At 29.7% G+C, this 25,121-nt stretch overlaps 2 protein-coding genes across 4 annotated transcripts; both read left to right on the top strand.

Moving 5' to 3' along the window:
• The first annotated feature begins 517 nt into the window (after positions 1–517).
• On the top strand, positions 518–13,597 carry LOC105839969 (circadian clock-controlled protein daywake). Of its 2 annotated transcripts, XM_036288314.1 has the most exons (5): positions 518–705; positions 774–946; positions 6,388–6,480; positions 11,190–11,471; positions 11,579–13,597. In XM_036288314.1, the coding sequence occupies exons 2-5, from the start codon at positions 820–822 to the stop codon at positions 11,881–11,883; spliced, it is 807 nt and encodes a 268-aa protein (XP_036144207.1). In that variant the 5' UTR covers positions 518–705; positions 774–819; the 3' UTR covers positions 11,884–13,597. The 2 variants fall into 2 exon arrangements, with proteins under 2 accessions (XP_036144207.1, XP_036144206.1); XM_036288313.1 differs by having other exon boundaries at positions 518–946.
• Positions 13,598–14,030: 433 nt separating this feature from the next.
• LOC105839966 (MFS-type transporter SLC18B1) lies at positions 14,031–23,149 on the top strand. Of its 2 annotated transcripts, XM_012686638.3 has the most exons (9): positions 14,031–14,875; positions 14,960–15,192; positions 17,360–17,455; positions 18,426–18,716; positions 18,890–19,010; positions 19,097–19,320; positions 19,537–19,712; positions 20,174–20,342; positions 20,653–23,149. In XM_012686638.3, exons 2-9 carry the CDS (start codon positions 15,085–15,087, stop codon positions 20,953–20,955), a joined length of 1,488 nt encoding a protein of 495 aa, XP_012542092.1. In that variant the 5' UTR covers positions 14,031–14,875; positions 14,960–15,084; the 3' UTR covers positions 20,956–23,149. The 2 variants fall into 2 exon arrangements, with proteins under 2 accessions (XP_012542092.1, XP_012542091.1); XM_012686637.3 differs by having other exon boundaries at positions 14,031–15,192.
• Positions 23,150–25,121: the final 1,972 nt, after the last annotated feature.

The following is a 25,121-nucleotide window of genomic DNA, read 5'->3' as shown; positions in this document are numbered from 1 at the left end:
TATGTCTAATATGTATTATTTATTATAAATATTTTTTCATTGATTTGTTAAATAGAAAACTCGCATGTATATAGCACATAACTATAGGTTGCGTGTGTTTATTTCTCATAACGGAGATGGAACAAGAAAGCGCGAGAAGCGACCTTACAAAAATAAGAAAAAAATTTGTAAAAATAATTAAAATTTAATGTAATAAAATGCCATTGAGTGTAAAGGGTAAGCGATAAAAGTCATGAAGATCCATGGCACATATTTTCCTAGAGAATTTTTCAATCGTAAACGCGAAACTTGAACAACAATATCCAATCACGATTGTTGCGTTTGTCGCAACTATATGCAAATTTTGCGTACAACCGGTCATAGAACATCAGTTTGGTCGGAACATCAGGGCGCGTTACCACAGCTGATGTGGAAAGAGATGATCACGAACGCCTGGTTCTTTAAAGTCGGCAGGCAGTAGTGGCACTTTCAGAGTAGGGGAACTATCGCGCATATAAGACAGGATATGAAGGGGTCCCGTCCTTAGTTTATTACAAAGTAGCAGTACAACTCGTTGGCAAGAGTCTTCAATTCTTATTCGCTTCTTTCTTTCTTTTTTTTTTAGTTCTGCCACATCCGTCTCTTTCGCGCATTAATCGACATCGCGATCATTTCCTATGCGACTTTCGAAGTGTTGCTAGTGTTCAAGTTAAAAAGTCTTTTTTTGTAAGCACCGCTTGCAAAGAATAATCAATTGTACTGGGTGATGCTATAATCTGCTGAAATTTTTACAGACGTAAGAACGGAAAAGTGAGTGTCGTGTTTCTCGAGAAGGACAGGATGGCCTTCGTCAGGGTGGCTTCCACTTTACTTCTGGGTTTCTGGTTCTGGGTCGTCTTTGTATCGTGCGAAGATCAAAACATTACGGAAATCAACAGCGGGCCTAATGAGCCCGATTTTCCCACTCGTAAGATCATCATAAATTAACTTTTTCCTAATTTATGTCCTCAATCAATTGTCACATCATTGATACTAAATTGCTCTTTACGCAGTTATTAAAACCTAGGACGCTGAATTGACACTGATTACTATGCTGCGTGCGCATTGTTAGTCATAGACTCCTCGGTGGTAATATTCATTAGGTCCCTGACATCGCAACGTAAGCTGCATACAAACGATTGTTTTCATTCAAATTTTAAAAGCGGAATTTAAAAATACTAATCTCATACACAATACAAGAATTTGTTCAAATTATAATTTATATTTGCATTTTCACTACTATTATGACAAACGTAAAAGTGAGCACGGTTAATATATTAGTCCATAGCGGACGTTAGTGCTTATTAATAACTTTTATATGTACTTTCACAATCTACAAAAACACATTTCTATGTTTGATATTGTTTATTGATTCTGTTTTTATTATTATTTATAACTTTTACTTATTTATTTAAATTTATTTATATCAAAATTTATTGTTTCATAATACTATACAATTATTTAATAAATATAATTAGAATCTAAAAGTAAAAAATAGCGGAAAGAATAATATTCTTTCATGCATTTCCGGAGAAAAGGATTTCATTACTATTTTATTTGGTAATTTTTGCTATTAACAATTCGAAGATATGTTAAAACACATTTATATGTTAATCGAAATATGCATTTGTTTTATATTACCATTCATTTTACTTATAAGAAGAAGAAAAGAAAGAGAGAGAGAGAAAGAGAGCATGATCATGTTGATTACGAGTGCATGTAAAGAATAATAGGAAATAAGATTACGCGAGTGTAATAGTACCTCGCATTTTCATTTACATTTTCCACCGAACATCTCGAGCATATCTTGCCTTTCTCTTTCGTCGTAATCCGAAGAAATACAAACAATGGACGTACCGTATGATTACGTGACGGAAGCCGTTGTCTTGATTGCACCTGCACTTGCCGCTATTGTGACTACCAGCTATCAATCACGTGAATTTTTCCGCGACATTTTCAAAATTAGATCGAAGCTATAATTTAACTTTCCCGAATCACATTATTAATTTCTTTGCTCTTTTTTTTTTTTACAATACAATAATCAGTTTTTTTAAATCGTTTTTATATTATCAAAAATGATTTATAAGTTTTAATTATTCCATTGACATATATACAAATCAATTTTTTTAATTTATTAGGTTTTGTAACTTTTAAGTATGTATATACTATATGTATGTATTGTGCATATATCTACCGTTCATTTTACAGTTTTCTCTATAACAATCTAGAATTAAATAATAATTATACTGAGCAATTATAAAAAATAATGCAAAATAATATATACACGGAGAGAATTTTCTCTTAAAAATGACCCTGAAAATCGTGGTAATTGTGAGACAACGTAAACCTTGAAGAATTTTACTATACTTTTAACAAAATTTACTATAATTTTAATAAAATTTAACAAAGTGTTAGTAAATTTTTTTAGAAGTATAGTAAAATTAACTAAAATTCTGCCAAATTTTATTAAAATTTTAGTAAATTTTGTTAAAAGTATAGTATTCTTCAATAAAATTTTTCAAGGTTTATGTTGTCTCACAATTATCACGATTTTCAGGGTAACTTTTAAGAGAAGATTCTCTCCATGTATCTATATTTTTAATTATAATTAATATACACAAAATAATTTTAATAGTAAAATTATTAAAATAGTCTTGTTATTACATTAATATATTTCATTTTTTTTTTGCAATTAACAAGATAGAAACAATACAAAATAAATATAAACTTACAGTTTTTAAATTGAAATAAAAATTGAACAAATAAGACGCAGGGAATTAATGGGACGCAAGTTCTAATCCTTTTTAGTATTAAAAAGGATTAGTATTAAAAATATATTAAATTTTGATTAAAAATATACATTAAATTTTCATACGTTTTAAATCTTCTTCGAGTTATCATTAGTGTAAAGTATGTTAAATTAAAATATTTATTTTTACATCTAAATAAAGCAAAAATTTAATCATATCTGGTAAAATATTTATATATATAGTCATATAAATATATATAATTATATACAAAGTATGTTCATACATCTTCATATTAATTTTATTTTTGTAAAATTTCTGTTTGGTTTAAAAAATGATAGTTATACTAAAAAAACAAATCTTAATTTAAAAAATAATTTTTGCATTACTTTTTTTATAAAAAGTTAAGTTAAATATATATAATTATACATAAGCAATTTTTTTATTTTTTTTTAGTATAAAAAAATAGTAATTATACTGAAAAGACAAAAAGTAATTAAAAAAATAACTTTTGCTTTGTAAAAATTATTTTTTTTAATAGCTTTTGTCTTTTTAATGACTATTACTTTTTTATACTTAAACAAAAATTTAATAAAAAAAGATACTAATATAAACATATTTTAATATATTTTATATATAATTATGTACATATATAAGTTTTTATATAAAAAAATGTTTACCGGGTACTTATATTTTTGAAAATATCAAATCAGAATTTTTTCATAAATTAAAAATATTGCATGAAAGTTAAAAAATATGAATAGACTACGACATAACCTTAATATTAAAAACCGAAAATATAGAATCTTGTTAAAACATTTATATAATACAAAGAAATCATTGATATCGTGCCGCGATCTTTTGTACTAATTCTGACCAATTTGTTTCACTCACAGTACTTAATTTAATTGCCTAGTAGAAATGTTAATTTTTTATCTAACGTTTCTAACAATAATGATAGCTCATCTAACAAAATATTTCTCGTGTATGATGTGACACCGACCACGGAGGTCTTCACCGATATGTCTCGGAATATGGCGTAACGTTTCTCGGCGGCGTGGCGAAGGTTATGTCAGAGATTGCGTAATTCTCGGTGTCGAGAATCGGCGGCAATCGTCCGGAGAAAGTACCGGGTTAAAGTCGGTATTACAACGATGTACGCAAAGCACCGTCGATTCTCCACTCTGTATACCTTACGTTGCACTCGAGTGACGACATTTCTTCGAGGTAGACATGTTACATTCGCAAATTAAATTTCATGAGGTAAGGATGTGTGTATGCAGAAGCTAAATCAAATCTTTTCTCTTCTTCACTTCTTTTGGAACGAGAGAGCCCAAATTGCGCTTAAAGAAATATATGTGATTGGCACCTGTCTTTCTCCTTTGTAAACATTTGCAGATAATTGCTCGAGCGCTAATTTATCTGTAATTCAGTGCCTTCCACTTTCTGAAACCGTCCAAAGAGTGGTTTAGCGTCGGATTCAATGTCGTCACCTACTCGAATTATTTTCGAAATAAATTTTAGTACACTTTATCAGTCATAGTATTCTTCCTACGTATGTACATCGCCAGCAACTTATATATGGAGTGTGGAAATTCCACACTCGGAATTTAACCATATTTGTTCCAAAATTATTTATGAACTATGACGAGAGCTACCGCCATGTAACATTACATGGTCGGGGTAGCCAAAAATACTATAATCAAATCTCTTTAGATTTGTTTTGAACTTGTCTTGCACTAACACTATATGTCTTTCGTTGGTTTGATAAATCAAGGAATTTTATTTCTCAACAAATTAAAGGCCCCATTTTATAAAAATTTGTTACAGTTTTTGTGGATACCCCTTCCCTCTCTTGATCTAACCTAACCTAACCGATAACAAAAACTCCGCACTTGAAATTTTGCCAAGTTGCCGACCCTGCCTACGTGTCCCAAATCGACTTCAATAACTTTCGTGCTTTGACAGCAATTTTACAACAAAAGTGATAAAGCAAATATAGTGGCAAATACAGTCTTCTTTTTTTTCTATTTTCTAGCAAATTAAAAATAGAAATGTGTCAACAATATAATGCCTCCAAAATAATAATTCAAGAATAAGTTTTTTTTTTCTTTTTTCATTATTTTTTTTTTAATTTCCACAGAATTTGTATTTTTATAAGCATTTAAAGCCCGCACACTTTTTCTTCCTTTGTCTTTCATTTTGCACGCGTTCGTTCTCGGTCGAGTCAATTGATGTCCCAAGTGAAAGTGGCGACGTAATAGCCATACCAGTGAAGCGTCAAGTGGTCCAGATTCCTATACCAGATGTAATAACAATCCAAAGAGACTAAAACATTTCTGCTCTTTAGCACAGATTTTAATTACGTTTACGTCAAGTTACGTAAAGGTTACCGTATTTAATATTATCATTCTCGCACGCAATAAATTACTTTTTTTCATTTTGTTTTATTTAAATTTCTAATAATAGCATCAATCAATAGCATTAGTATACAATGTCCTTGAAAATAAAATTCAATAAAAAAACTATTTTAAAAAGCAGAAAAACCTTACTAGAGCAATTTATTTACATCAAGAATGGAAAACTACTTATTTATGTTTAACAAAAACTATCTTGTTATTCATGAAAAAGTCACAATATTATATGAAAAAACTTTAATTAAATCACTTGAGCTAATTGCATTTAACACAATTGCATTTTAATAATAAATTTTTAAATTATTATAGAATGTAATAACATTAATAATTCTGCTCATTAAAGATATTAACAAAGTAATATTATACTTTGAACATTTACATTATACTGCAACTGCGTACAAAAATCTTAATAGCTTCTTTGAATACACAATCCGAAAAATTAAAAACTCCTAGAAGTATACATTACTTACACGTATTTATTTTATGTAATTAATTCAAAATTATATTACATAATTAATTAAACGCAGAGGAAATTGATCACTGATCAAGTTAATAAATTATTCAAGAAATTAAAATAGATAGACAGTAACACCGAGTTACTTTATAAACTATAATTTTTCACATAACCATATAGCAGATGAGTAATTTTTTTAATGTTTAATAATCTTATACACTATCAATATTTTACACTTATACTTCAACACAATTATTACATAATATTTAAAATCACAGAAAACAAGAATAATAATTAATAAATAATGTAATTATAGGAAGTTTCAATGTTTCAGAAATTGTTCATTCATTCCGTGTTTTAAAAAATGCATCCAAGTAACTCTTTCATGAGTCAAGAAAAGCCAAGTCACAGAAAATTCCAGAGATTTAAAATTGTATCTCTTTACATAGTACAGATCGTAAAACATTAAGTACATATAAATTAGCAATTTAGATAAAACATTCTAGCATCCGCATATGTATATATTTAAATCCGAGAGGTATATTACGTGCTCAGTGTTTAGAGAAGACACTTACGAAGGATTAATGGGTACTGTCAAATACGTGCATTGCCTGACTAAAATCTCGCCATTAGTTCATTGCTCAACTTCGTGATACATGCTATCATTATTAGTATTAGCCTATTATTAATTGCATAATGTCACTTACATAATATTTGGTCGCCTACAGTCGAGTTTTCTTTTTCTTTACAGCCGAATATGTACTTCCGTGCAGCAGAAAAGACCCAAAGATCGAGTCGTGCTTTCTTAGCTCGCTCGCCCATATTCAGCCGTATTTAGTGAAAGGTGAGTAAAGCGATTCATTAAATTAGCGAAATGCACGTTAAGAATTAAAGAAAACATGACAAATAACATAATCGCATCACTCGGATACTTATAAGATTTATAATTACAATATTTAAAAATTGTGTATTATAAAGAAATTTTTGAAATATTTATTTTATTCTCTATACAGTATAATTTTTACAATTTTTAATTTAAAAACAAAAAATAAAGTATATATGGGAATAAAAAAACTAAATTTTCTAGATTTCTAAATTTTTTTAAAATTGACATTTTTTTATAAAAGCAAGTTTAATGTTGTTTATTGCAGAATTTATTTCTATTTCTTTATTAATATTAGCTTCTCTATTGATATCTTGTTTAAAGTTACGATCATACAATTTGTTGCTGAACATTTTGACGTGTCATACAACATTTGACGTGTCGTAAAATGCTTAAATAATTTGAAAATAATTGACACAAAAAGAAATTAACAAACAATGATATTAAGAAAATTTTATTTGAATTTATAATAAATTTAATTTAATTTTCAGTTTAAGATTCTTTTGTACCAAATTTATACAATATTAATTAATACAAAAACAAATTAATAAAATACTTCGCAAATAATAAAATGTTACTAGCGTTATATAAAATATATTCTCATGTCGTAAGAGCATACCATAAACTTTCCCCCCGCTCGCTTGCTTCGTAAATATCGCGAAAATTTGTACAACTGATTTAGACTTACAATAATACTTTATGTAACAGGTAAAGTCGAAACTCAGGTTTTCGTAGAGAAACATTGCGGCATAATTACACGCACAATGTTGCGAAATATTGGCTCAATTCTACAGCGATTAATTTTAAAAAAGCAGAAAATTATCCAAATTAATAGACAAACAAAAATTGATATAAATGCTTTTTAAAAATAGCTTCCTAAAAAAGACCAGATCAAAAAAATTTACAGAAAGAAAGAGATACTTAAAAAATATTAAAGTTTGTACATACTCTTATAAAAATGTAATACTAAACAGTATTAAATTGCCAGTAATTAATACTTATTATAAGTATCAAAATTACTGCACTTAGTTTTAATACTCAAAATAAGTAATAATTATTGATCAACTTAATACTGTCCAATATTACATTTTTATAAAGGCAATAAATAAAAGCGAAAAAATTAAAAACTGTTAACAATTATTTAAAATATTAATTGTGTGAAAACAAAAACTATTAAAAATAATTAATTTAAAAAATAAATTATTAATTTGTAATCAAATTTTAAGATTTAATCCACACAAATTTTAAGCTTAGATGATAATAGTAATAATAATTTTTATAAACTTAGATTACATTAAGTTATGTAAATATATTTTATATGTCATAGCTATTTAACACAGTGATAAAATTATATTACATAAAATTACATAAATTTGTTGTATCCATTACAGCTATTTAATACGGTAAGAAAATTTATTAATTAAAATATGTAAAAGTATTTATATACTTTTTAACTGTGCATATGACTTTTATTTATATAAACGCGTATAATTCAAAAAATCTTTTCAAAATTTTTAACAATTTACATCCTGATATCTCAAAATTAAATTTATTAATATTAAATTAATTTTAAAAACTTATGTCAATATTATATAACAAAAATGTTGGTAAAATTTTTATTAACTGTTGAAATGTTTGAATCAAAGTATGACTGACATAAGAATTCCGGATAAAAAAAATAGTACTCGACGATGGACAATAACGTGAATCACGACGTAAGTCATAATTTTTATGTAATTAGCGACGTTACCACGTCTCTTAATTCATTCTACTTAGTGTAATAATATACGTAATATACGACTTAAGAAGAAAAGGTACTATTATTCTTTTTAAATTTATATAAATGTCTAATGTTCACACAAAGTATTTAAGAAAACTGTTATCTTTAATTTCATGACAAATAATCGAGTTGGATAAAATCTTGTTGCTGTTACTTTCTCTACTAACCTGCATACTTTTATTATTTTTAAACAATCTTTTCCGACTCAAGATATTCTTTACATTTAAAAAAAAGTTCTCTAATGTGTCGTCAAAAAATTCTAATAAACAGATGGCGTTAGGGATTTTTGTATTTTGCAATGGTGCACACATAAAGATTGATTTTAATTTAATAAATTTAATAGATTTGATATCTTACTAATTTTTAAAATTTATTTATAATGTTTGAATATATAATAAACATTTGCATTTCAGAATTAAGATTGAGAAAGTTACTGTATAGAAGTGACTAATTACAATTTCTATTTTAAAGTTACAAGTTCTATTTTAAAAAGCATCTAGATACTATTACAAGTTAGTGCCATTCCACATATTTTCCATAAAACGTAACAATAAGATTTCGACTAAACGCATACTCGAATCAGCTAGCTACAGTTACAGTTATCAAATCCAACGTGTCATAACCTTACTATTATATCTTACAAAAAATATGTGGAATGACTCTTATTTCTAAAAAGTAACAAGCTAAAGTTATAATTATTTAAAAAGTAACGAGTTATTTTTCTTTTATTACTTGTGTTTTAGTTACTTTTTATGTTAATTTTTTGTAATGTTTATGTATTATTATTTTAAATAAAAAAATCTTGTAATTTCAACATTACTGCAGCATTTTACTTATTATATTAAACACTTAGTAAACTACTCTCGTACAACATCGATTCTTGCAAAAAGATTTCAAAACTTTCAACTTTTCACATTTTATGTGCAACAAGTCTAAAGAGATATAAAATGTAGCAACAAATGTATTTCTAAAATCTATTACATTTAGTAAGTTTAAAAACATAGTGTTGCAAAAACTTTTGCGTGAAATGATTTTGGAAACCTGCGAGCAATACCGCTATTACGCAGACTCGTTATTACGCAGAATCGTTATTACGCAGTGAGTTTATATTTTGTCGTAAATGAAAACCATACAAAATAGACTTAAAGACGCAACCTTATAAAATTTCTTGTCCATATTCTAATAAAAAAATTCCTGGAAGATAAACTTTCAAAATTGTACTTCTAAATATTTCTGAGAGAATTATAATTTTTCGAAATGTTTGACAATTTTCTGAAATGTGTTGTTTTATAGTTTTGAAACATTTCTGAGAAACATCTTCAAAAAATGTTGATGCTGTTATATATATTACATGCTGCATGATTTTATACATATTACAATAAATAACAATTATTTTAAAAACTTAGAATCAAAATATATTTAAATATATTAAATATATTAATAGAAATAATAATTTATGGAAATAATAAATTTATATGTGTGTAAAATATGTACTTTTGATTTATATGTACTTAAAATATATTATTGAAATTATGGGATCGATATTTTTTAGCTAAAAAATTAAAATTTTACATAAAATTATCATAAATTAATTCAAAATTTGTTCTAAAGATTTAAAAAGTTGTATCTTTAATATTTATACATATGTGTGTGTGTGTGTGTGTGTGTGTGTGTGTCAGTTATTTTTAAAGATAATTTATGCTGAAAGTTAGGTTATATGTTAACGAATAAACTTGAAATATAAAATAACTATATACAATATATGAGTAACTACTAGTTATTTAAAAAATGTGTAATGTATAAATTAAGTCAAATCACACACACACACACACACACACACACACAATCATAGTAAAATATGAAAAAATAAAATTAAATTACAGTTATTAAAAAAGAATATTTCTAACTGTAACCTTGTTACAATAAGTTACTTTCTAACCTTATATAAATTAAATAGTAATAAAGTTTTTTTAAAACATAAACACAAACAAAATAAAGCAATTATAACATATTTTGTACATATATAAAAAACACTTTGTAAAACATAATATTGAAAGAGAAGAATTATTGTTTGATTTAAATGGGTTATCAGAATTCACCGTATATAAATAAACAAATAAACAATATGAAAACAAATAAAATGTGGTGTTGTGTCTTCACAATTTCCTTGTACAAAAATAACTCAAGTAAGTAAAATTAATGAAATTTTAACGATCCCTTTTTTACACTGAAAAAAGAGTCTTGTTGAATTAATTAGAAATTTGATAGGTTCAATTAGAACCTGAAATAGAAGTTTAAACCTACTAAATTTCCAAATTTTAGTGTAAATTATATATTTTAAACTGTGTGTGTGTGTGTGTGTGTGTGTGTGTGTGTGTGTGTGTGTGTGTGTGTGTGTGTGTGTGTGTGTGTGTGTGTGTGTACATATATATAATAAGTATGTTATAATAATATTAAATTATTTTATATGTTCAATAATAATACTAAATTATTTTATAATTTTTCAAAACTGTTTATATTTTTCTTTTTTTTTAATATTTTAATTCAACATTGAAACAAAACACAAGAAGTTTAACGCCATAAAAAGAATAATTTTGATAAAATTTGAAAAAAATTTTGTTAGATCATCAAACTGCGATAAGTTTTAACATTTCAACAATCAGTTTGAGATTTTAACATAATTATTTTAATGGCCTAACTAAATTATTTTTAGATTTGTATCCCAAATTTTTAGATAATTTTAACAAAACTTTTCTTTCCATGTGTAAATTGCAGTAAACTGTGACAATTTGGGTATATTTTATTATCAAGTCCGAGAAAGCTGTTTCCAAGGATTGGCAATTATTATTAGTTAGAAATCATTTCTAATTGTAACTTAATTCTTACTAAGGTATCCCGGAATTGGATGTGCCTCCAATAGAGCCATTGGTGATTCCCGAACTGAAAATGGAAAATGGTCAAGGTCCAGTGCGTGTTAGAGCAATTTTCACTAACATCACTACAATAGGGCCAGGAAACTACAGCGTCAACAAAGTGCGAATAAACTTATCATCGTATAGGTTCGACTTACATATGTCTTTGCCGAAGATCGATATTCATGGTAGCTATGACATCAATGGGAACGTACTTCTCTTCCCCATACAAAGTAAAGGCGATTTCTGGGCATTGTTCGGTAAGAGTTTCCGTGCAGTAAAACAAAACGTTAATTTTATAACTTATATGAACATATCAGCTTTTTGATTTGCATATTTGTACCTCAATTATACCTCAATATTTTAGGCGACGTAAAAGCAATTGCTCGCATGCAAGGTGTCGAAGAAGTAAGGGACGGTGTTCGGTACATGAAGGTCTCTCGATTGCTAATCGACTTCTCTCTCGGTCGAGCCAGATTTCGCATAAATGATCATCTGAACGGCAACAACGTGATCGGCCAGGCGATGAATCAATTCCTGAATCAGAACATCAAAGAGATAATTGAAGAAATGAGACCGGCGGCAAGCGCAAGTATCGCTAAGTATTTCAAGGACTTCTTGAACAAAGTTTTGAACAGAATGCCTTTGAAAGTTTGGTTACCCGATGCGTAATAGTTCCCAATTTTCATATAAAGTTCATACGTGTTGTCCATGACTGCATTATACTTCACAAAACAAGCATGCATTTCATGACTGCGAAAAAGTATCGCAAAATTAGTGATGGAATAGATAAATTTTACAAGTAAGTAAGGTTCAAATTTGTTTGCGTCATTTCAAATTCTCTATGATTACTTCGAAAAAAAAGTATACTTTTAAACAGATTTGAACCTGAACGAAATAAGTTCGAACCTTCTATGAGTATTATGAAAAACAAAAAATGTTGTTTTCAAGTGGACTCGAATCTGGAACAAATATATTCGAATTCTTTCTAAGTACTTTAGTAGAAACTTTCAATTTTATTCTTAGAGTTCGAGTATTAATTGTAAAAAATTCAATCGTTTATGATAGAAATTACTTATAAGTACATTTCAAATCCTTGCAAATACTCATTCGAAAATTCAAAAGTAACTAGTCGATATTGATTACTTCGCAAGTACAATGTGTGAAATATTATTTCATATAACTATTGTAAATTTTAGAAAATAAAATTCGATTATTGAACTTGACTCAGATTTTTAAGTACGTATTGAATTTGATTTATTTTATGATAATCCACTCTAAGAATAATTCCTACTATAATAATAGATATATTGCATAAGTCATATTTTGTTAAGTTTATAATTCATAAGAGATATCTACATACATTAATTATACATATACACACATAAACTATTATTCAAATAACAAAACCGATTTTTTGAAACGTAATTCACACATATTTTAAGTTAATATTCTAAGTAACAAAATGACATCATAATGACGGTAATTTTTTAAGTGACCAATTAAGTGTTCTAAATTAAGTCTTATAAGCAACATTTATTTTTAAAAAATGCATGCATAATTTTTCGAAAAAACTACAATTATTTAAAAAAAACTACTTTAAGACGATTTCAAAATAATATTTTTAACTAGTATAGAAAATGTTGTTTATAAACGTTCATTATTAGTCACCGACATCATAGACTAAAAATTTACGTCATTATGTTGTCTTTTGACATTACTATGCTACTTGGGATTTAATACGCACCTTTGGACGTTAATGTCTGCATATTTCTTTCTTTTTAAGTATATTGTCAGTTATAATTAGTTATAACGCGTATGTAATTGTTTATAAATATGCAACTTTAAAATACTTTGTAGAGATGTTGAAGTATATGTAAAAGTTGTGCTTAATAACTCTTTATACTTGTAAAAGTTATAAGAATTAACAAACACAAACGATCCATGCATGATAAAGACTCGGAAAAAAATGTATATTTAGTATGCTAAAGTAAAAAATTTTTACAATTTTTTTTACATTTAAACTGATTTAAAAGTATCGAATTTAGGTCGACAATGTAAACGTTTCCTAACTTCATGTTTTTAAATTTGTTAAATTTGAATTGTTAAATTTCATCGTTAACTGACAAAATAATATGTGATTTACAAACATATTATAATTATGTTAAGTGTTCAATGTTTTCATTATTAGATTATTGCCTTGCGATTTATTATATTATAAAGTGTATTATTGCAAACATATAACATAAAAATATAATTTTTAAACTGTATTGAATGATTATATTTAGTTAAGTAAGTATGAATAATTGTCATATATTTGAACTACTTTCCAACGAAATAAAGAAATATGTCTACCTCGAAATAAATAAAAAGTTAATCGTAATAATAGCAACATTTTTATTTCTAAGGAAAAAGTGTTCCAAAAAATAAAAAATATCACAAATTATTATTATTGTATTATAGAATAAAATCAATACAATTGGTAATAAAAATTTTTCAAAATTCTAACTTTTAAATACTTCTATTCTTCTGTTACATTTTTATTATACTATACTAATTATACTATTATTAATTATATGTACCATTAATTGTTAAATACTTAAAAATATTTATATTGAAGTTAAAGGAAAGTTGCCGAAATGGTATCACATCATGAAAATTCATTCGTCATACTTGTACATTCTCTATGAAATTATATAATATTGTTATTATGGTTTTGTACATTGAAGATAGTAGATACAGATAAATTTTATTATTTATTTTTATTTAAGAATTTATGATATTATAACTATATATTTTTCGACACATTTTATAGTTAAATTGCTAAAAGAATAGTTAAATAACTTAGATTTTCACAATTCCTAATGATCACAATATTATTAGAATTTTTTGAAATTTTGTGAAATTATGCAAATATTGTATAAGTAATTCACTATATTATTTATATAAAAAAATATAAAAAAGTCTTATTATTATAAAACTATGACATTTGAGGACATTGTTAAATTTTTTAAATTTCGGTATTCTTCTTTCGGTATTCTCCATTTTCGAAGGGTTGTGTATTGGATAATTTAGCTTTAACTTAACCTTACAAAATCATTCAGTCTTTCCAAAAATACTACAACTTCAGAAATCATAAAAATTTCTTCGTTTAATGATTTAAATGCTCAAAATTATTTTATATTATCGAATTGAAAACCGCAAGTTTAAGTGAAAAAACGTAGTTTCTCAAATGTCATTATGTTTAAGAATCAGGATTAATATCAGGACTATAAAAGCGTAAGAGATTGTAGAAAGTAGCTCAGACAAATGGGGTGGTTCAAACGGAGTAAAATCGGCTCCGATCCGCTGCGCGTAGGTCACTCGTGGATTCACGCCCTGTAACAACGCTCGCGAAACGCTCGGCGGCGGCCGGCGCGTTGGCCGATAATGAAATTAGAACCGTGGTAGGACATATCATTCGACCTCCGACCCTCTTCTCCCGATTCTTGCAAAGCGATCCTTAAAAGCGAGCGCGTAGTGCGGCAACGACGCTCGGCCACGCACGTAGTAAACACGTGCGCGCGCGCGACGGATCGAACGAGACGGGACGAAGACAAAACGCGATACTGTGTATAAATATCGCGAACTAAATATGTATTATTTACCATAAGAGTAGTGACAAGTAAGTAGTCTATTGATCGACTCGGGGCCGTGCCGTCTTGCTCCTGATGTAAGTCCGAAATTTCTCTTCCCTTCGCCGATTTAGATCTTCTTCGCCGATCAAAGTCGCAGATCCGGTCAGTGCATCACGGTCTCGCGTCGCGGCACCCGAAATTTCGAGTTTCACGGGTGCGAAAGCGTAGAGGTGTGCGAAACTAGATCAGCGAAGTTATGGCTAAGTTCACCAAGCGACAATGGCTCACGCTGATTGTGATAAGCATCGCCGATTTCGCAAATGCCATCTGCGTCTCCCTGCAAGCGCCGTTCTACCCTCAAGAGGTAAAAATCATGGATTTCTATTTAAAAAAAAAAAAAAAGCATTCGTGAGGAGTACAAAAGCTGGTGATAATCTTGCTTGTTTAATTTTCACGCGTTTAAACGCCATCCGAAAAATCTGTCGATCGTCAAGGTTCTCTCGCAATTTCAAGTGATAGCGATGTTTGAAATACGTGCGACTCATAGTCATAACAAGACGATAATGATCGACTTATGGTGCCACTTAAATATAAACAGTCCACTTCGTAAACTGTGAGTTAAAAACAGATTTTCATATAAGTTGTCGTCGACTGGATACAAATTTTAAACGTTGAAATATTTACAAAACTGTAGTCACATTATTGTCCCGCTGATCTTGTATAATGTATAAGTGTATGCAATAAGTCATACACTTAAGTAATATTCCTTGAATAAAATGTTCATAAATTAAAATTTTTTACCGTAACAGATATATCTTTGATTTAATATACTAAATTAGTAATAATGTAACAATATTTTATTTATATACGGTCATATTGATGGTGATACAAATGTGAAAAACTAGTATACACCGGTCGTGTAATTTCAGCACGCAAATTAAAATTAGTGAATGTTACAAAATAAACTAGCGACGTTCGAAAATTTATCTCTGTTGGATTTGAAAATACAGAAAAATGTGTTGGTCACGATTTAAAATTCAGGAAAGGTATTATTGTATGAGCGATAATGTTCCAATATTTATATATTTAATATTTAATCGCAAGAAAATTTTATTTAATGTCAAAACAGATAATCCTCTCACGCTTTGAATTATTTAGCAATTTAGCACAATTAGTATTTTTAGATCGTTTTTATGTTATTCTTTATTTTCCAAATTTATTAAATTAATTATTTATTGAATTACATTTACGCTTACGTATTATATTTAGGAAATAATAAAAATGTAAATTATAACACAATATAGAATATATAAATATTATGTAAAAACATGTCTTACTATATTTGTTAAACTTTAAATAATTATTAAAAACTTATTAAACTGTTAAATTTTGTAAAATAATTAATTTAAAAAAATTTTATTTAATTAAATGTTACATTTTTTTCACGTAACATTTCACGCCTTCGAAGACGTCGAATTATTCGAGTTCAAATCTTTCTTTCAAGAGTGCAAAGGTTAACGTTCGCTCAAGAAATCTTCTCGATAAGTCGAAGAGTCTGGAAAGTTCAATTAAATTTTTTTTTTTCTTAATAGAATCTCTTTATCATCGTGTCATCGCAAAAAGTGATTTACGATGACACCCAAAAATAAATTAAATTACTAAAAAAAATGTATGATTAAATATGATAGATATGATAGATATTTATACGATAGATACACTTTTTCTGCATAAAAAGAAATGGACGTCCATTAGAAAGCTGTTTGTATTGAATGCGTGCGTTATTGCACGTCCAAATTTATTTACTACTTTATAGTTAAAAATGCATTACGTACTTATCTTACAAACCGATAGTTAAGAAGAGAGCTAGGAAGCAAACCTTTCGACAGACTCTTATATCGTAATTCGTTTCTCTCTTCATGCATTGCATAATGATGTATTGCCTGAGGATCCTGTTTAATTCTTTTTTGCCATTTTCTTTTTAACGCCACGTCTTATACTTAACTCTTCTAATTTTTTCAGTAATGAGACGATGCATTATCATTATGAAAAAAAAGTTTATAAAATCTTTTATAAAACAGTTTTCTCTTAAAAAAGACTATCGTATTTAAGTTTCCATGATCATATAGATTGCGCATAAAATTAAATATATTATCACATAAATTATAAAGGGATAATTAGTAAACTCATTTTCAAATCTAAACAAATGCATTTTCTAAAAAAAACCGTATTCACAAATAAAACACATATTCAACGTCTATTATGGTCTAGTATCTGTCTATCGTAAGACAAACGGCGACATTCGATAATTCGGTTTGTAGTGTCGACGTGTGGAGCAAAGCTCCAAAGTTTATCGGGATATTATCTCGCCAAACATTAATTGCACTGCGACGCAATAATTGACGGAGTTGCGTAGCTTACTGTGCCTTCAAGTTGCCAATATTTCAAACGAAATATCGACGAATTAACACGTGGCATGGGTATCTTTATATATAATGCAAACGTATGTTGGCATAAACCTTTCTTTTTCATAGGCCGAGAAAAAAGGAGCATCACCATCGGAATATGGGCTAGTCTTCGGAATTTTCGAGCTAGTGGTCTTTATTATTAGCCCATTTTATGGACAGAACGTAAGTGATGACACAATTAATTTATTAACGCAATTTATGACGCATTTTCAATGTCGCGACATGAACTTTACACCATAAGTCAAATCGTCACATCAAGTAGATAAAGCCAAGTAATAAAATTCTGTGTATAATCTGAAAGGCTATTTTTAATTTCGGTACGCAATCGTAAATCATTCTCATTCAATCATGTCTTAAGTATCTAATCTGCGTTCAAATATCACTGCTATCACTGTAGATAAAACATTGGAGAATTAAATATTATAAAATAATTAAGAAAATGATGCAAATATATATGGTATTGTAAATCTTGTAAGTACATAAAATTCGTTCGGATTGAACCTGTGCAATGTTGAAGATTGCAACACGAAAGGTTGAAACTTGCCGTTCCTCAGGCTCACCAATTATGATTCTCTCTCTCTCTCTCTCTCTCTCTCTCTCTCTCTCTCTCTCTCTCTCTCTCTCTCTTGCAAGCAAATATTATAAATTATTCTTCAATGTTATATCTTTTCACAACTGTTTTTCCATAAAGAAAATAATCAAGAATTTGGACATTTAGAAATATTAATTTTATGTGTATTTTAATATTTTAAATATTTTTAAATAATACCGTATAAAAATTTCAAAAAGATTATTTAATATGTAATTTTATTTGAAACATTGAGACATTTTGAAAACATTATTTCTAAATCGCCGTCAAAATTTGTTTATATTAATTTGTTCACATAATGTTGTGTGCAACGTTGAAGTTTAAAATATATTACATGTTTCAAAATATATTATTACATGTTAATGTGAATATCATTTTAATAACATGATGGCAATGATTTTATTGAAACCTCATTTTGCGTACATTTTAACTGATATATGATGTATTTTTTAGTCAATTTGGAATCAATATTTTCTTCGAGCAATTTATTTAGAGCGATTATCATTTATCGCAGTTTTTAATTAAGTTTATCGTTTCTCGCAGCTCAATCGAATCGGTCCAAAGTTTTTGTTCAATGGTGGTATTCTGACCACGGGAACCTGCGCCATATTCTTCGGTTTATTGGACAAAGTCGATGGTCATTATCCCTTCATTATCCTATCCTTCTTGATCAGGATTATCGAGGCAATGGGAAACGCTGCATTTCTGACCGCAAGTTTCGCCATTATTGCGAAAGAGTTTCCCAACAATGTTGCCACGACATTCGCCAGTTTGGAAACTTTCTTCGGCTTGGGCCTTATCGTAGGTCCCACAGTCGGAGGTGCACTTTATCAGGTAATACGTTCATAATGTTTTCTTAATTCCTCTCTTTTACATCTCGAATACGTCAGAAATCTACAGTTTATACGTATTCGCAAAACAATACGTTGGCTACATACGCGATAATTTTATCTAAATGTCAGTAATATATATTAGAATGCTATTAATATCACATAATGGGTATATAGATAGGTGGATATACCACACCATTCGCGGTCCTTGGCTCAGCGTTATTTGTGGCAGCCGTCAGCACCGCATTTATTCTACCCGTTCACGACAGTAGTGACAATGATACGCACAACGCCGGAGGTACTGTTTATTCGAACGGATATCTAAACCATGCGATAGTGAAACCACTAATTTTACATTACTATTATTCGTATTATTCGTTGCAGGAGTAATGAATGTCGTGAAAATCCCTGGTGTGTTGGTCGCCTCCATGTCGATAATCGCGACAAGCATGAGCATCGGGTTTTTGCAAGCAACACTGGAACCGCATCTGAGGCAGTTCAGCTTAAGCCCAGTCGTGTTAGGATTAATGTTTGTCATTAACGGCGGCACTTACGCGGCAACTGCTCCCGCATGGGGATGGCTTTGCGACAATTACTGGCATCCAAAGGTAATTCCATAATATAAACACAAAAATAGAGAATTATCATAGAATTTTAATTTTAAATTAAATTACATTCTTATAAATTAAGTCATAATTATATAATTTCGCGAGTACTCTCAGGTTAACCATTTGAAGTAACCATTTCAAGGTTAACATTTTATTAAATTTAAAATACATCACATAAATGTATATCGGCATAAAAAAATATATGATACTCTTCAGGTAGCGACCGTTGCCGGCTGCTTTCTCGTAATGATTGGGTTCTCGCTAGTCGGCCCAGCACCATTCATTCCGTCGCCCACTATAATCTGGATGCCCATCAGCGGTCTTGTGATCCACGGTTTAGGCATGGCTGCTCAACTGGTTGCAAGCTTTACGGATGCCTTGCGGACATCTGTGTAAGTCGCAAGAATAACTTTAAACGTGCGAATCTGTTTTGCAACCCGTAGATTGCGATTTACGTTATAAATTGATGAATTCTTACACAAAAAAAAAACGGCTCTTGCTGGAGTATCAAAAAATTTAAATGGATATGGATAAATGTACATATAAAAATAATTTTGCTGGACGAATAAAATAATTATATTAAGCTGAAGTTAATTACTGGAATGTTAAAACTTATTATAGCACTGTTCAATATGTTTAGAAAGTCTTCATAATTATTTTGATGATCTAACAAAATTATTTTCAAATCTGTATCCCCATACAACACACACACACACACACACACAATTAAAATTTTTAGATATTGAAGCTTTTTTTATAATCAACATTCTTTTACAACATTAGAATCAATAATAAATTTTGTATAAACCGTAAATATGCCTAACGATGTCATTTATTCATGTTCTATGTCAAGTTCATATGGATTTCCGAATAATCTCGAAACTTACGGTCTCATCAGCGGATTGTGGACAAGTACTTTCGCCCTTGGGGCTTTTATCGGTCCCAGCATCGCGGGAATTTTGCTGGACAATATCGGTTTTAGAAATGGCTCTATGTTCATCGTATTACTTCACATGCTAGTGGTACGTTCAAGTTCTTTCACAATTTGTATCTTTCAAAATTAATGAAATTTTAGTGTAAATTAGGTTACCTAAAGAAAAACATTATAATCTAATTATTAAATATCTTTTCTTTCAAAAGTAGAAAAAATTGTGGGAATTTGAAATTATGTTCAAAGCATAAAACTAAAAAACAACAAAAAATGGCTAGTTCTGTCTTTATCGAATTGCGTTATCTGCAAACTGCTCGAACATTTCGAATTTAAACTTCTCAACGTAATAACAGGGTTCGTATCAAAGAGTCATAAATAAAGTCCCTATTTTCTTTTTGCAGGGCGTAATAGCCGCAGTGTTTCTAAGCAGTTGCACTCGCGCACCCAAGCCATACACCGACGTCGGCGTGGTCGAGGATCTCAGGGCGCCGCTGGAGAATGACCGATTAATCAGTGGCAGTTTGCAGCAGAACGGACGAGGCCAGGGTGTGCCGATCGACAGGCCCGGTGGCATGAATTCGCTGATTGTGTGTAACAGTTATTCGAATAGAGCCGGTGCGTGGTCCAGGGCTTCGTACAGCGGTCGCTATTCCCACAGCTACGGCTCCATAGAGAATAAACGTTACCTGGAGCTCACCACTTGATGACGAACATTCAGCGACATATCCGGGAACGGCAACAAGGATACCACGCAGAATTCTGCGCTCTACTTATCATTATTTACTCTCTGGCTCTCATTGAGATTATTCTGTTTTTTTGATACACCACTCTCTAAATTTCCTAGAGTGAAACATTACTCTAAAAGAGTGAAAATCGAACATATCTAAGTTCGAGTGATTTGTCACTCTAATTAAAGTAAAGATTCTTATAGAGTGCATTTTTACTCTAATTAAAGTGACAAATCACTCGAACTTAGATATGTTCAATTTTCACTTTTTTTAGAGTAATGTTTCACTCTAGGAAATTTAGAGATTATTCGAGCGGAAACACAAGAGACTGTTTTTTATTTAAAAAAGAATATCAAAAGTTAATGTCTAATAAGAGCGGATCCAATAAGCGCATAATTATTCACTTTATCAATAAGTTAATACGACAATTACAAATTTAGATTTAACTTAAAATTAATAGTAGCCTCTATAGTCAAAGATGAATGTCAACATATATTTTTTATAAAATGTTTTGAACTCATAATAATATTAATAAAAAGATATAAAGTGGCATTGACAATAGGAAAACTTTAAGCATATTTATTAGCACAGTGTAATTAGAATTAATGCTAATTAATTATGTGTATTACCGAAGGTAACGCAATTTTTATATAACATGTATAAATTCTTTGATGCCATTTAATAGGATACAACTGTGCTGAATTATGCTGAATTATTTAGCTAAATTGTAGTGTGTATGATTATCATAATAATTATAATGATAAGTATGTGAAAAGTCTCGTCGAGAATCAATGGTTCAATCCATTATACTGAAATACGTGAGCTTCTTTCTTCCGCTATATCTTCGCGCTCTTAACCTTTTTAATCTAAGTGAGTTTTATAATACGAAAAAAATCATAAAAATACTTTTTACTAATGTAGTACTCTCTAATTAGATCGTCAGACGAATGTAGCGCGTAATTAAGCGTAAGTGTAATTTTTTAGAGTAATACGTAAATCGTGATTTTTCCGTACGCACTCGGTGTCTTCCTATCAATATCTAAGATTTCGAAGACTGTACATGTAAAAAGTTACAGCATCCCGAGATTGAAACAATCTCGGAAGATCGCAGGGAGTCGAATGGGACATACGCTGGTGCATATAACGCTTCAAGCAGTATTCGCAGAGTGCATTATCGCCGATCGCTTTATCACGGTTTACTTAACGGACTCACGCTCCACTGTGCCCTGTTAAGCTCGATTCGATTTCGATACTCCCGTTACTATTACTATTGCAATAATACATACGCGCGCGCGCGCGCACACACACACACACACACACACACACACACTCGGGCAGAAGAAGGGTCCCATTATTCACGAAGTCTGCACGTTACAAATATCACCTGTGAGCATTATTGAATTTCCTAGCGATATACTTGTTACATTTTATTCTTCGTTTATACAACATAGATTTACAGTATGGCTTACAATAAATAGCGTTAACATCTTATAAGAGGAATATCTTTATGGCACCAACGCGAGCCACGACCAGTCCACGTAATAGCTAAACGAAGACTCTTCGTTTTATATGATATTAACTTTGATAGCGCAGAGTGTGACGTAAATTTACCGCTACAAAATTAACTGTTGTAATGCAAACTGGCATTGAACACTTCATCGTACTTTACAGCATCGAGCAAGTTTAGAAAACGCGGCTGTTATTCAACTGATGGAGCCCGAATCTGAAATTATGCGATTATGCCGTTGCACAAACCAGTACTTGCAACGGCATGATCACATAATTCTAGGTTCGCGTGCCAACGGAAAAGGTAACGGACGTCGTGGGTGTCAATGATGTCGTCGATATCACGTGCAAATGGCTTTCGTAACAAACTTGCTGAGTAATTATTGGCAATCATTGCTGCAACCGTTCGCGCGAGACAGAATCTGGAAAACTAAATAACGAAATTGTACATATACTTTTTTTAAATTATAATTATCGCCATTTTACCGCTGAATGATTGTCATTTGTGCATCATATCTGTGTGTATGTGTGTGACATTTTTTTATTGTCTAAAAGGTAAGATAATAAAATAAAGAGTTACATGAAAGCAAAATAGCAGAGGGTAAATACGCGTACATTAGCAATTGTAACATTATGAGTCTGCAATAAAAACGTTTTTATTTAATTCTCTCTTTTCTCTCCCTTTCACATCGCACACATACTAGAAGCTAATGCATTCCGTATAGAGAGATGGGCATCCTTTCCTCTCGTCTTCGTGAAATTCACTTTCCATATGTCTCTCATTGCCTTTAACGATCGTGTTTCCGAGTTTCCGAACGTCGTACCGTGCCTGACGAACGTAGTTCTTTCCTGCGCCCGATTTGAATTCCAAGCTGTTCACGCATACGCGACACGCCCACGCACGTGCACGAATTCTTTAACAATGTATGCGCGACTGTCTCTTTTCTCACTCCCGTCGGTGGATGTATAACAATGCGAAAAAAAAAGGCGCGTTCCATGAACTCCGCATGCGCGAATGTGTGCGTCAATGATTCATAACTCAAATATTAAAAGTAGATAATCTCGCTGTTCCGAGAAAGGACACATTGCTAGCGTGTTTCATCAGCGTTTTAAGATGTTTAAACTTAGATCTTTTTCTATAATTAAATCTAAACTCTAAATTCTATTTATATCGTAAAATATAATGCCTTTATATTTTTTTATCTTACAAGAGATAAATTGTAACGTGCAATTCGTTGACAAAGACTCCTACTTAAAAAATAAGGTTAAAATACAGAATATTATAATGTTATACATTTTAAAATATTAGGAGATAATTATCTAATGCGCTTTATTTGAAATATTTTTTATTATATTTCCCATTAAAATATTAATTCGCATAATTTTGACAGCCAATCTTCTAAATTGTATCGGCTTTGAAAGTATAAAACAAATTAAAATATAAATTAAAATGATTAAAAATGATTAAAACAAAAATTATTAACTAATAATTATTTTATTATTAATTTATCAATAATAAGATTAAATATGTATTTATTATTTAATATATTTAATAATTAATCAATAATAATAACAAAGAGGTAAGACTGCCAAAATAAAATGGCTTAAATTTATTTTTGCATTTATATATCTCTATCCATATCAATTATTAGTTTCATAATTGTCATTATAATATATACTATAACAATACTATAATTATTACATATTAATATTATTTATTGTAATAAAATTTATGATAATATAATTTAAGAAACTTCTGATAAATTTTATAAAAATATCGATAATAATTGCACAATCTTGATAGCAAAAAATATATACAGTAAATGTAGAATATTTTTAAATAAACTTTTTTATAAAAATACAAAAATTTAGAACAAAATTGAACAATTACATTTTTTATTTGGCTGACGTTCACACTTGTAAGTTTATTGCGAGAACTCAAGTATTCTCTTAACTAATTTTGTTATTACTGCACGAGAATGTGCAACACGTAAAACTAAGATAACGCGCTACTGTTTCCGTAACTATTTCGTATTCCACAGATCGCCGTGCTCACTCGTGTGCATCGACCTGTCGGTAAATGATGCTGCTATTTCTGCGATGTGTTAGCAAAACTGTATTCGGCACTTCTACCAGACTGCTAACTGTCTTTCGCGTGATTGTTGCATGCAGGACTAATAAATGCCATATTTTAAAAAAATTGTTATTTTAAAAGTGTTTACTACATGAAGTACGTAATGTTCTTTTAATTTGTGCGTGAACCAAATTAAAATAAAAGTAAACCAATATAAAAAATGTATAAAGTAAAATGTAAGAAAAAAACTGGTTTATTAATACGACGCACTGATTGAATATTAATATTAATATTATAATCGCTCAGAAAATTATATTTTTACCCTCTGAAACCGAGTATTCTTGTAAAATAAAGAAATTACAGAAAAAAGAAACGCTCAGCATTTGACGTACAAACTGAGTGGAAAGCAGTGAATGAGAGTAGATCGAGAGAGAACGAGAAAGAGACTCGGGGAATTCTTCGTCTTACCTTCTTCAAACACAGCCGAGCACGAAAGCGAAGTGAAGGAACGAAAGGAAGACGCAGGAATTATTAACGCATACGGCGTGTTGCTCACCGGTGT

This window comes from Monomorium pharaonis, chromosome 6 (assembly GCF_013373865.1).
Source record: "Monomorium pharaonis isolate MP-MQ-018 chromosome 6, ASM1337386v2, whole genome shotgun sequence".
Taxonomy (NCBI): domain Eukaryota; kingdom Metazoa; phylum Arthropoda; class Insecta; order Hymenoptera; family Formicidae; genus Monomorium; species Monomorium pharaonis.
Note: the sequence above shows the minus strand (reverse complement) of the source record. Positions and strands in the feature narration are given on the sequence as shown.